Below are 13,822 nucleotides of genomic sequence, written 5' to 3' on the forward strand. Positions count from 1 at the left end.
GCAACATGAACAGAGAGTACAAACATGTTGAGGGATTGGTTTTGTTGGTTTAGTGAGAGAGTTATTTAACAATTTTCACTAGCAGTCAAAAACCAATGTGTACACTGATGTCTGCATTTTTATTTTGTCAAATATGAACAAAATTATGGCAGAAGTGCTGCCATGTGTCTGGCCAGAAAGAGAGTACCAATTTGTTTATTTGGTAGTTCAATGAAAGGCTTCAGTTAATGAAGAGTGAGGGAAAAAATACATTCACGTTTGCAGTTTTGCCTTTTTATACAATATTTGAAATAAAAAAAACCAAACGAACAAATTAACACTACATTTTCTAAGATATTTGTGGGTGTTTTCTTGTTTGTTAGTTTTTGTACCACTTGAAAACTAAAGTGGCCCTCGGATGAGATGACAGTGCCAGCAGTGGCCCACAGCTCATTTAAGTTTGAGATCTTTGACCCCAAAATGTCAGTTGATGAATTTTCAGATGGCATTTTTATGCTTGCTATTGTATTCTTTGTGTGAAGCTATTTTAATGAACCCTAACCTGATCAGAAAAAAGTAAATTTATGTTTTTTAACAGAGTCAATTTTGTTTTTGAAATAACCGCACGGTTAGCGGAAGCGTAGTGGCTCACTGTGTACGGCTTTTTGTTTTGATCCAACACAAATAGTCTCCGGATGAAAACAAGTATAGGACAACAATTGTTCCGCTTTGTGTGTTTGTCCTGTCTGTCAGAGTGTGTTTCACATGTAAAATGAATCCTCAGCTGACATCAAGCAAACATGTAAAAAGATAACACATGCACCCATTATCTGTATGTCTATTTTTTTGATATTCATATTTCTATATAAATTTTTCTTTAATTTCCAGCATTTGCTTTAGAGTACATTTATTTATTTATTTATTTATTTATCTGGACTTGTGGTTCCTTCTCTCCTTCCTACACATTTGGAGACTTCATTTCCCGTCGTGCACCTCGCAGGGCGGACAGCGCTTCCTTGTCAAGATGGCGGCTCCCTTGACTCTGCTGTTGATTGTGGCCGTTACGATCCGTGCCGCTCTGTTCCGGTCCAGTTTGGCGGAGCTGATTGCAGAGAGGGTGGAGGTGGTGTCGCCGATAACCGCCTGGAAGAGAGGTAAGCGCGGGTCCAGCGGCGGTTTGGAGCCGCTGCGGTCGGTTCACGTCCGGGTCCCCTCACCTCCCTCTCATCGGTGCTGTTATCCGGTAACTCGGTCAAACCGGTTCAGCTGCGAAAATCAGCAGCTGAGATTCAAATTCAGAAAGCTTGATGATGTTTTACTGACATTAAGCTAACAGCGGATACTTTTTACTTTCTGTAGGGGAAGATTTAAACAAGTGTTTCTTTGTTATTTCCAATGAATGGAGCTCAGTGGTTGTTTCTCTGTCAAACATCCATCGACCACTAGTAGTAATGACGACCAGAGTCTCTGCCAGCGGCTGAACAAAGATCTGCACAGTCTATAGTATTTGTGGACCCCTTTAAATCCTCCTGTGATCCACATTAGTTTCCACGGGGTCATTTGCGCATAGTAACGTAGACGTTACACCTGTAAAACATCTGGCTGACGTGTGTATAATGTTACATCAGCAAGTGTTTAAAAATTCATTTTCACAGCTACAGCCAATTTAAAATCACCACTAACAGGCACATGGCCCCTGCCTTCATGACCTTCTTGCTGTGAGGTGATAGCGCTAACAGTTGCACCACTGTGCAGACACCCTAATTTGGACAAAAGTATACAAACAGGCTAAAATATATATATACACCCCCATGAATAATTGGTTAATTGACCCTTAGCAACTGACTACCTCTTCTGTAATCGTTGAGTTATGAGGGCTCAAAGTGATGGAGAAAATGCACATACCCCCACCCCATGTGCTTCGATGGCCAGTAAATATCTGAAAATAATTAATGTACAAAAAAAATCAACTGGTTCACAGTGGGAGGCACTCGCTGATTTGACTTTATTATTTGACATATTTATATCAGCTTTCCATTAGTTACCACAGACAAAGGTTTTGTTTTAGATGAATTTGTGAAATGTTAGTGGACAGTGTTTAAGTTTCCATTTAGCATATGATGACACAGTACCTGACAGGAGCCAGAGGTGCAGGTTTGCAGACAATCTGAGCTTTTTCTGTAAAACAGAAAACATGACCAACATGCTGTGAGACTCACACAGAAACATTTCATGCATTTTTCATTAGGCAGTTGTAACTGGAAGCTGTGGAACTGCTACTTTCAAGAGGAGGCATTCAAAGATAACAGCCCAGTGCTGGTAAAAAATAATAAAAGTTGGAGATTTTAACATCATTTATGATTTTGGCTTCTAATGATAGTGGAATAGAGTGAAAATGGTTTAAAATGTAGCTTCACTCTCGAAATGTCAGACCAAATTCACCAAGTTGAAGTTCCATAAATGCAAAAATAAACATTTTCCATAGTCACCAAAATAATTGTGGTTGTGATTTTTATTGTAATCAAGCAGTCTTAATAAAACTGTTTCTCTGTTGCTGTTTCTCTGCAGTTGTTGAAGGTTTGGCTCTGCTTGATTTGGGAGTTTCACCATATTCTGGAGATGTTTTCCATGAGGTGAATCCCTCTCTCTCACTCACACACACACACACACACACACCTATTACAAAGTGTGTGTGAACATTGAAGGTTATATTTGTTACATGAACCTGAAAATAATCAGAAAATTAGAAGGAGATGGTCTGGAAAACAAAGACGAAACATTCCAGATTCTGCTCATTTCGTGGTGAACCATCACAGTGGAAGGGAACTTTAACTTCTTTCTACAAAACGTCAGATTTCCATTGAAGCAGCATTCAGGTAACACCCAGGTGAAAACTTTGCTTACTGAGCAGCATTGTAATAGTGAGAACTGCATCATCAGAACAAAGTGAAAGTGTCAGAGTCAGATCTTCTGAGGGAGGAGGGGCTTCCTCAGAGTCGGGCCATGGCTGGACCGAAGATTTCTAAGAGGGGAGGGCACGATACTCTAAAACATCCAGAGCGAGATCGGGGTGCCCAAAAGTCAACGCATCAAACTTTGTTCACAGAGATAGAAAATTAACTTCAACAAACACAAAATGTATTAAATAAAGAACACAAGAGTCAATCAGCAAAAGAAGGCTGCCCGTTGGTAGACTCGGAGGATGAGTAGCATCTGTAAACCACCTCTCGAATGTCACATTTCACCAACAAGGTGCCGGTGCTCAGTCTAAAACTAGTTTCATGCATTTCCACCAAAAAGACCTTTAGCTGTTTCTCAGAAAGCACTGAAGTTGCTCTGCTCGGGTGCCGTGTTGGTGGAAAACGGACAATAAATGTCTTATTTAATTATTTAGACATGCTCGGATGTTTCAGTTGCTCCTGGTTCTTGATTTTTCCATTACATGCTTGGACCTCATAGATGGTGTATTTCTACAACTGAGATCTGAGTCAGCAGAAAATCCACAAATGAGGCATGTTGATGTTTAGATGTTCATGTTGAATTCTCCTTCTGCTCTGATCCTTTCAGACTCCTCTCATCATCTACATGTTTCACTTTTTGGTGGACTACGCAGAGATCACATTTATGGTGAGTCTGAATAAAAACATCATTTTGAAGCATTTTGTAGTGGAGGCAGTCTCATTACTGGAGAGGGACGGCTCAGGTGGAGCGGACTTGTGCAGAGGATGGATAGGGAATATGCGTGTTGGACAAGAGCTGCCAGGCCACAGAGAAGATTCATAGATGTAGTGAAGGAGGATGTTAGGGATCTGGTGACATGGAGGCAGATGATTGTGACAACCCCTAAAGAAGAAGGTGGTTAAAATCTGAAATGTGATCAAATTGATTGTAAAGCCTCCCACAAACCTTGTTGAGGCAGATGTTGATGAGAGCTGGTTCTCCGAGTACAACCCAGAACCTGAACGGCAGGTTTCAGTCTCAGTCCACAGTTTTGAAGTCCAAAGGCATCAGCAGAGACACCAGGAGCGTGCTTGTCCTCTCATGTTCGATGCCCACAGGATTATACAGGAATTCATAAACCAGGATTCATCGTTAATGCAAAGGTTTAATGTGATTCCCAGTAACATATGAGAGACCAGATTCAGCCCTGAATAGAGTGTCTCCAGCTTCATGGCCACACTAATACGATCTTCACTTATCATGAACCGTGTTCACCACATTAACATTCTCGCTACTTTCCATAAAATAGAGATTTTTGGGTGGAGGGCACAGTGGAGGACACCCAGCTCTTATCACAGAGGACCAGGTACAGGGTCAGAACAGATTTCCCTCAGAGCTTCTTAAAAATAGCAGACATCAGAGAAGGAGTGAGACCACCTTGAAGTGGAAATGCAGCAAATGTTAAATCAGGCATATCTCATTTTACCGTTTCTGTCTCGTCAGCTGGCCGACGTGATCACCGCTGTGGCTCTTTACATGGCAGTGAAGGAGTACAACAAACAAGTGGTAAGAACACATCACAATACACAGTTTAAATACTTAAAAATGTGTAGAGAAGTAGGGTTGGCCTAAATTCCCAAACCCCGTCTCTAATAATGAACAGGAGTAACTTCAGCTCACGTATTCTGTGTGAGACCTTTGTGTTTGGGGCTTTGTGTGTCTGCATCTCTTTGTTTTTGATATATTTGACTTGTCTTTGATGCTGTTTCAGTTCAGAAAGCAGAAGTTTGCTTTGGAGGCCGACCGCTACCCCATGGACTCTCTGGAGCTCATCAGAAGCCCCAAAGAAATGTACTACATCCCTCTGAAAGTAGCCATGTTGTAAGTACCATCACTCATACTGCATTCTCTCCTGCCAGATTCAGCTTCTTAAATTTCATCTTCTTACCCTGAATAACACAAAGGTGTCACCACTCAGGCTCTTCCAGCTGCTTAGTTTATTATTTATTCTTGAGGCGACTGTTGTTGTGATTTGATGCTGTATAAATAAAATTGAACTGAATTCTGGGTCTAAAATGAATTCATATAGAATTAATGACCATATTATAAAATAATGATCATTTCCGGTTGATAAGAATTACGTTTTAGCTTCTCAACGTCAACATTCACAACTTTAAAACTTTAAAATAGCTGTGAAGAAAAGCTTCATCCAGACGACTGGTAAAATTTCACTATCACTTTGTGGAGGAGAACGCGTCGCCTTCTCCGTGACGCTCTGAGGTGAAGTTTGAGAAAATCCAGAGAAAACGGACAACACACTGTATCTCCTGAAAATTCTCCTTTTTGTTTTCAGTTTGTTTTATTTACTTATTTAATTACTAATAATTGTTCTTCTTTTCTCACAGTTACCTGCTGAACCCGTTCACCATCTTATCCTGTGTCGCCAAGTCGACCTGTGGCCTGAACAACGCCGTCCTCGCCCTCTTCTTCCTCTCCACAATAAAAGGTACGCTTCAGATCTTCGTCTCATATTTGTGTCCGAGCAGGAAGTGACTGTTTCCCGTTGATCTCATTCGTTGGCTCTGCTGAAGCTTTTTTTTAATTACATCAGAGGAACATGAATCACTTTGTTTTTATTTAAATGTCGTTTTTAACAAGTTTGCTGTGGTTTCATCAGATTCTAAAAAAAAATTGCCTTCTCTTTGTTTTTTCAGGAAATGTCTTACTGAGTGCCATATTCCTTTGCTTGGCCACGTATCAGTCCATCTATCCCATCACCCTGTGCGCTCCTGCCATGCTGTATTTTATGCAGGTCTGTCGTCTATGAATGGAAGCAGATATTTCATTTTTTTAAATGTTTTACTTTCTCTCTGCTCTCATTTTTCTTTTATCTTTTCCTTTGTTTGATTGTTTCTGTTCTTTCGAGCATCATTGCTGGGATTTATGACTTTTTTGAGTCCTTGTCCACGTCTCTGTCTCTGCTCTTCCAGCGTCAGTACATCCCAGTGAATTTCCGTCGGGTCAGCTTCTGGTGGTTCATCGTGCAGTATCTCTTCATGTACCTCGGCAGCTTGTTTGTCCTCATCTGTCTCTCCTTTTTCCTGCTCGGCTCCTGGGACTACCTGCCCTCCGTCTACGGCTTCATGTGAGTAAAGAAAAGAAACGGCGCGGCTGAGGACCATTGTCTTCATGTAGTTTCTCTCAGGCACGCGTTGCCGAGTTTGTGGCAACAGTGCTGATGATAAGAAAGTTAAAAATGAGTCAGTTTGGCCTCACTCGGGATTATTCATGTCTCAGACAGCCAGTCGTAGACTGTGGTAAAATCTCAAGCCTCAGCTGCCCTTTAAGCCATCCGAGACTCTTTGATGTTTCTCGCACGCTTGAAATGACAAAATCAAAGCTGCTCTTCAAAGTTGAGCACCTTGACCTAAAGCAGCAGTAAGAACCATCCAAGAGAGCAGGAGAGGAGCTGGAAGCCATAAATTGGCATAAAATGAAGGCACCGTGGCTTTGATTTAATTCAATGTCTCTGCTGTATTGAAATAAATTCTCATGTGAGGTTTTAAGATTTGATCAGTTCATTGGTTTGTTGATTTGAGGATTTCTGGCATTTGTCAGCAAAATTTTAGGTGAATGAAGTTATTATATTTTTCACAGTAAATTAGAAATGGCAACCGTGGAAAACGTACTTCAGATATACTCTAGAGCAGCCATGCAGGAACTCAAGAGTGCCGCGGCCCACGGGGCTCATCTTAAATCTTCACTCTAAACAAATTGTTAGAGAAAGTCATGTTTCCGCAAAAATTTTACTGCAAAAACATAAAGCACACACGCTGTTGGTTTTAAATTGTTAATGCTACCCAGTCGTGTGCAAAGTGTTAAGGCCGGTGTGTGACCCACCTGCCACTGGGTCACACACTTCAGTACAAGAGCAGTACATTTAGGTCAGAGTAACGAGTAATATCACAAACTAACCACCTCCTATGACCAGTTTTGATTCACTTTTTATATAAATATATTTTTATAAATATATAGATGACATGCATACTTGTACATACAAACTGAATTTCTGTTACTGTGGTCCAGCTGCAGTACCTTAGCGGCCCACAAGGGGTACCCGGCCCACACTTTAGGAACCACTCCTCTAAAGTATATCTAGCCTAATTTAGTAGATAAACTCTCTCCAGCTGCCTGGATAGACTGCAGGAGGCAGCACAGGATAACCACTGTTAGCAATGCGATATAATGAACTGCACTGCTTGCACATAAGCATTGCATCAGACACGCACCTGTGTCAGCACCTCTGAGCTGCCATGCATAAGAGAAAATATCTTATGGTGTTGCATCAGCAGGAGGAAGAAACTGTCCATATTTGCGCGAAACTTCCAACTTTTTCATTGCACAATTTCTCCACCAGAGGGCGCCGTGAAGCTTATTTATTTTTAGTGTTCAGTTCCTCTGAGTGCGTGTCATGTTTGAAGACAGAATAAACTCTGTGTAACTATGTCTGCATCTCTAATGTGACTGTTTTCTCTCCCTCCAGTCTCTCGGTTCCTGACCTCACTCCGAACATCGGCCTCTTCTGGTATTTCTTTGCCGAGATGTTTGAACATTTCCGCCTCTTCTTCCTCTGCGTCTTCCAGATTAATGTTTTCTTCTACACCATCCCTCTGTCCATCAAACTCAAGTAAGTCCAGCACCTCATTCTCACGTTACCTGTCCTCCCAAGTTGACACAGTCCTGTGTTTTTTCCTGTTTAATAACCTAAACCTGAGTAAAACCACACCATGATGTATCATCTGTGTTCGTGTGTGTGCTGCAGGGAGCATCCCGTCTTCCTGATGTTCATGCAGTTAGCTGTGATCTCCATCTTTAAGTCGTACCCTACTGTGGGAGACGTTGCACTCTACCTGGCCTTTCTTCCTGTTTGGAGTCACCTGCACAGATGTGAGTGGGGAACCCCCCCCCCCCACAACATTTCCACTCAGAGTCTGTGTTCTTACAGTTCTTACAGATCCTGGTTAAAGTATCATCACATGAAAAAAAATGTTTTGAATATTTACCTTAAATTGACGCCGTCTGGGATCAGAAGCACTGCTGATCAGTGAGAGTAAAAAATCATACAAACAATTAGCTCAAAGTCTCTGAAACACTGTAGATCTGAGCCCTGAATTTACTTACAGTGTTCAGTGTTAATTAGCCCTGATTTCTCTCTTGTAGCAGCTTAAAGCTTCATTATTCATGTTCTTTATTTGATTTAGGAGTAATTATATGTCTTTGTTCCTGTTCAGTCCTGAGGAACATCTTCCTGGTGTCCTGTGTCTTGCTGGCCTGTTCGGTTCTGTTCCCGGTTCTCTGGCACCTCTGGATCTACGCCGGCAGCGCCAACTCCAACTTCTACTACGCCATAACTCTGCTCTTCAACGTGGCGCAGGTAGGATGGTGTGCATGGGAGCCAGCGGGCACAGTTAATGCTGTTTATTTATGTAGTTAGTTTTAAAGATAAATGCAATAACACTGTTAAATGAAGTTTCATCCATTTTTAGACTTTGGCTTTTTTTGTTTCAATATCAAGTCTTCTTTCAGAGGTGGTAAAGGAAATCTTGGTGTAAGAAGAATACAACCCCCCTTTAGTCCTCGTCATAAGAGTAGTAAACATATATAACTAGTTTTTTAAGTTGTGGTTTCATTAACTTGAGCAGAAAATACACAGATGTCTATGAGGTAAATATATGTATGCAGTCATGTTTGCACGTGTAGTCAAATCAAAAAGTCCCCATTTGAGCCAAGAAGCACCCTCAGATTTGTGTATACTTGGTCTTCAGGTTTTACCGCTGCATTGGTGTCCTGATAGAAATATATGTCCCCTTCAGATCCTGCTGGTGTCAGATTATTTCTACGCCTTCTTGAGGAGAGAGCACCACCTCACCAATGGGCTGTACCTGAAGAGGAAGGACGGCTCTGAGGCGACGCTGATTCTCAAATAAAACGCACCCGTGTTTCCTCTGATGGGAGGAATAAACTCGTCTTCTTTTTATCCTCAGAGGGAACAAACAAAAACTGAAGGAGGGTAAAAGACGTTCAGACCTCCCGTGGTCCTCAAACAGATCAAAACGGCACACGCAGAACGTGAGCACGGTACAGCGTCACATGCAAACAACAGCACTTCAACATACAACATGACAGACGTGTGGGATGTCGACATGTGGCTTATTCTGAGGCCTCACCTCCACCTGTAACCTCCACCTGTGGTTTCTTCCTGTAAGCCACTCTGGAAAAGTTTATTTTTTGATGCTTTGTTGTTCTTGCAGCTCCAGATTTTATTTTAAAGCACCAACTGTTGTGCTGAAGGAAAAACCTCTTTTATTTGATCATTCTCGCCCACGTGCACGCTTTTGTGTTGTTTTGTGTTTTCCTAATTGCCTTTTTGTTAAAAGTGGCGTCTGTCGTGGTCAGAGGAGAAAGTAAAAACTATTTTTAAGAGCTTAGAAACCTTTTGTTTCTCACCAGTTTAACAGTGTTTGCCTTTTACAGTCTGCTCTTCAGTTCTCGTTTATCTAAAGTCACCTGAGATTTTTATCAGAAACTGGAAAGTTTTTCTGACAAGAAGCTGCGTTTGTCAAACATCAGATAATAACAACTACCGAGCGGGAAACGAAGCCTGCAGTGAATGTGTTGACAACTGAGTTGCTTGAGTTTGACATGTTTGGAGAGCAGAAACAGATAATCATCATTAAGCTTTGGTGGAGGGTTGGAGACCGGTCCCAGGAAGAACACATATAATAATGGATCCAAATATTTCTGATGGTTTTGGTTGTGGATTTAAATATCGAAGAGGAGTCTGAAATGTAAAGGGCCTTTCTTCTTGTTGTTGTTTTGGACCAAGTTAAAGCGCTGCAGTGAGCTCGTGTTTTCCACTTTAATATTTAACCCCAAATAATTCACCAAATGAATCCCTGCTTTACTCGTATTTCTGCATGCCATCAAGGTTATTTATTTAGATCAAATTTGTAATGAACATTAAAAAATGAACTCGGATGTCTGTTTGGTGAATATAAAGGTACAGACAGGCAAAAAAGTGTCAAATGGGTAATTAGTTATATTTAAAAATTAAAACCAGCTGTTTATTTTCAATCTTTGTCCTTTATATTTACTGTATTGACGTGTGAGTGGAATCAATCTGAACGTCTTAGCAGATAAGCGTGCATGCAGTCGTCCTTTTCATTAGACAGTGTCTCAAATCCACTCTACACACTAATTCTGTAACAGTATTTGTTACATACATACTAACTCCATAAAAACAGAATTACTATTTTATACTTACAGGAAATTATACAGCAATTCAGATCCAATGTTTGTTTTGCATCACATATCATAGAAGTGCCAAAACCTGCAGTTCCTCTAATGTCCACTAGAGTCTGGCTGTAATGAGTCAGTCCCCATAGGCTCCCATGTTAAAATGCTTACAGACAAGTACATACATGGTTTTGGCTAACTAGTTTCCTCCATAAAGGTGTTTTTAGTTTTAATCACTCGTCTGTTTAATTTTTGTTTGGCTTAAAGTTTTGATGCTGTTGCTGCTTTCACTCCCAGGCGGGTAGAGTTACAGGCGTCACCTCTGCTAACTGAGTCTGAACAGGACCTTTTGACTGTGTTTGTGCTGTTGGTGCCTTGTGGAGCATTTTTAATTTTGGTATCTGACCTGCTTTGGTACAGACCATCCAAAAAGTGTGCTTCAGTGTTGGTGAATGAAATACTAATATCTGCCCGTACTAAGCACTAATTAGCAGGTACGAGTGTCTGAGAAACTGCACTCAGTTTATGAATGAATATGTTTTTTTTGTTCAAAGGTTTTCTTCAAACAGCAGCCAGATTCAACCACAGCGAGACTTTAAACACTGATTCAGTCACTTTGCTGGTGTGACTTCACTACAAACTCAGACTCAGCTCACGTGTATGATGGAATTGAGACATGAAATCAAAGTTTTGTTCTGTTTTCTGCTCATTGATGATTTCCCGTTGTAACATGAAATAATTTTATCGGCACCTGTGAACAACCATGTTTGCTTTCAGTAGATGTCGGGACACATGCAGTTACATTAAAAATGAAAAACACATCCTGTGTTTGTATCTGAACTGTACCCACTCACTGCCCAGTTACATGACAACAGTCTGTTTGTTTTGGGCAAATAGCAACTGTTTTAATGCCAATGATTCATTTTTGGTGTATTTATTTGCTGCACTGAAACCTTTGCTAAGAGATTTTGTTTTGTGAAAAAGGAGCTCTTGTGTTGTTTTGACACTGCGCGTATGTACGAGTTCAAGTTTGATTAAAGTTCAGGGTTTATAAGGGCCGATGTTACGTTTAATCCGTGATTGTCATAAATGTTGATTAATAAACTCCGGGTGCTGGTTTAGACTCGTCTGCTTCTATTTCTCAATGCTGGTGTTTTAATGAGGTGTTTTCTCACACTGATTTGGTGCCAGATTACTAAATTTGAAAAACAAAAGTCATACAAATGAATCCTCCTCCACCCAAAAGTCACGTTGGACTAAAATAAATACTGACAGCTTATATTCAAAGTTCAACCAATAAACCAGTTAAGGAATCTACAATGAGACTTTGGGTTTCCCCAAAGCAGAGAGAACACTTCAGGCGACTCCAGTGTAAGTTTTACAATAATCTGTGGATTCTTGGTACCCAGCAGAAAACTGCAGCCACTTTATCTGGTGCTTTCTAATCTTTTGGCTTCAGTTCAGTGTCCTGATCTCATGCGGCTCTAGAGATAAATGAGCAGGAAATAGGCAGGTGCCTGAGAAACACTCGGAAGTCATTCACCTCATTGGAGAGCAGAGTCCTTAGATTTGAGTTAGGATTAGTTCGGATCTTTCCGATAGAAATCAAAAATCCTACAGAAAAACATCCCCAAACATGATTCTGCAGCCGTGTCTGACTGTAGCTATGTTAAAGAGATTATCCTCAGTGTGTGAACTGTGGTTCAATCCTGTTTTCCTTCTTATAATCTTTGGTCTAACCTTTGAATTCATACATATTTCTTTTCATCCCAGTGACCATTGAAATTATAGTTATAGATGCCTGTTCATTCATTTAGATATGAAGACGGGAGTTCCAAATTAACTGAGAGGTGAGATCTTGTTTCTCAGTGAAATCCATTAGATGAAGTGGACTTCAGATGTATCCTAAGGAGCACAGATAACAGTAGAATGTACAAAAGTTCCATGTTATGAATATTTAGATTTATTTTTATATTTATCACCCCAAAAACCTACCTTTGCATTGCTATTGTGGTCTACTTATGAAAATTAATGAGAAGAAATAATAAAATAATAATAATAATCATACCAGGGCCTCACAGAGGGTAGCAGGCAACTGGGGATGCTGAAGATCTGAAAGTTAGACTTCAGACTTCAGAGTTCAGTTTGCTTAGTACAATTAACCAGAGGAGACGTGAGTTTTCCCATTTTTTCCAGGTGAACCAGAGAATAAAACAAACACAAGGGGAAATGTAACATCAGTACAAGCTCTTATATCTGAGTTAGGATTGTGGAGGGGCAGGAACCATCACTGCTGACATAAACACACAGTCTCACATCCAAACCTACAACCTGTTTAGAATCACCAGTTAATCTATCTGTATATAGAGAGAGATATAGATAGATAGATATTATATTAATGGGAAGGAGGATTTGTATGAAGGAAATGAAACACTGTTGAACCATGTGTGAAATAAATAAATAAATGAAATGAAATGAAATAGTTAGCTCACTGTCTCTGCATGCTCTCTTTCAAAATACCTACCTATATGACAAATGTTGATCAGTTTGAGACAAAAGACCGGCTCTGTAGCAATCGTCAGATGCAGATAACGCAGTAATGTGCGGAATGCTCTGCATGAAACAAGCAACCTGTGAAATGTATTTTCCTCATTCTTTGACCATATAGGCATCAGATAACATGCTGCATAAGTCAAAGTTAGACTTCAGACTTCAGAGTTCAGTTTGCTTTGTACAATTAACCAGAGGAGACGTGAGTTTTCCCATTTTTTCCAGGTGGACCAGAGAATAAAACAAACACAAGGGGAAATGTAACATCAGTACAAGTTCTTATATCTGAGTTAGGATTGTGGAGGGGCAGGAACCATCACTGCTGACATAAACACACAGTCTCACATCCAAACCTACAACCTGTTTAGAATCACCAGTTAATCTAAGAAGAACATCACTGAGGAGGAGAGAGCCGGAGTACTCAGAGGAAACCTGACATATAACAGTGCAAACAAATATATTATACATCCATCTATCTATCTATCTATCTATCTATCTATCTATCTATCTATCTATCTATCTATCTATCTATCTATCTATCTATCTATCTATCTATCTATCTATCTATCTATCTATCTATCTATCTATCTATCTATCTATCTATAGAGAGAGATATAAATAGATAGATATTATATTAATGGGAAGGAGGATTTGTATGAAGGAAATGAAACACTGTTGAACCATGTGTGAAATAAATAAATAAATGAAATGAAATGAAATAGTTAGCTCACTGTCTCTGCATGCTCTCTTTCAAAATACCTACCTATATGACAAATGTTGATCAGTTTGAGACAAAAGACCGGCTCTGTAGCAATCGTCAGATGCAGATAACGCAGTAATGTGTGGAATGCTCTGCATGAAACAAGCAACCTGTGAAATGTATTTTCCTCATTCTTTGACCATATAGGCATCAGATAACATGCTGCATAAGTCAAAGTTAGACTTCCGACTTTAGAGTTCAGTTTGCTTAGTACAATTAACCAGAGGAGACGTGAGTTTTCCCAATACAGCAGAAAGATCACACACGGACGGACACTGGAGTGCTGCTAAACCTGCC

At 40.3% G+C, this 13,822-nt stretch overlaps 1 protein-coding gene across 1 annotated transcript; it reads left to right on the top strand.

The window, feature by feature from the left end:
• The first annotated feature begins 946 nt into the window (after positions 1–946).
• Positions 947–11,336, top strand: pigu (phosphatidylinositol glycan anchor biosynthesis, class U). The gene is made up of 12 exons (XM_003451845.5): positions 947–1,133; positions 2,548–2,612; positions 3,547–3,606; positions 4,423–4,485; positions 4,691–4,800; positions 5,325–5,425; positions 5,634–5,731; positions 5,910–6,064; positions 7,463–7,606; positions 7,742–7,866; positions 8,211–8,353; positions 8,793–11,336. The coding sequence occupies exons 1-12, from the start codon at positions 1,004–1,006 to the stop codon at positions 8,904–8,906; spliced, it is 1,308 nt and encodes a 435-aa protein (XP_003451893.1). The 5' UTR covers positions 947–1,003; the 3' UTR covers positions 8,907–11,336.
• Positions 11,337–13,822: the final 2,486 nt, after the last annotated feature.

This window comes from Oreochromis niloticus, linkage group LG5 (assembly GCF_001858045.2).
Source record: "Oreochromis niloticus isolate F11D_XX linkage group LG5, O_niloticus_UMD_NMBU, whole genome shotgun sequence".
NCBI classification, from domain to species: Eukaryota; Metazoa; Chordata; class Actinopteri; order Cichliformes; family Cichlidae; genus Oreochromis; species Oreochromis niloticus.

What these genes read in the sequence shown, in the direction of transcription:
- pigu (XM_003451845.5), top strand. Translation starts at nt 1,004, where the DNA reads ATGGCGGCTCCCTTGACTCTGCTGTTGATTGTGGCCGTTACGATCCGT. An exon ending in CTTCCTCTCCACAATAAAAG is followed by an intron (nt 5,426 to 5,633) that starts GTACGCTTCAGA and finishes TTGTTTTTTCAG; the next exon opens with GAAATGTCTTACTGAGTGCC. An exon ending in CCTCTGTCCATCAAACTCAA is followed by an intron (nt 7,607 to 7,741) that starts GTAAGTCCAGCA and finishes TGTGTGCTGCAG; the next exon opens with GGAGCATCCCGTCTTCCTGA.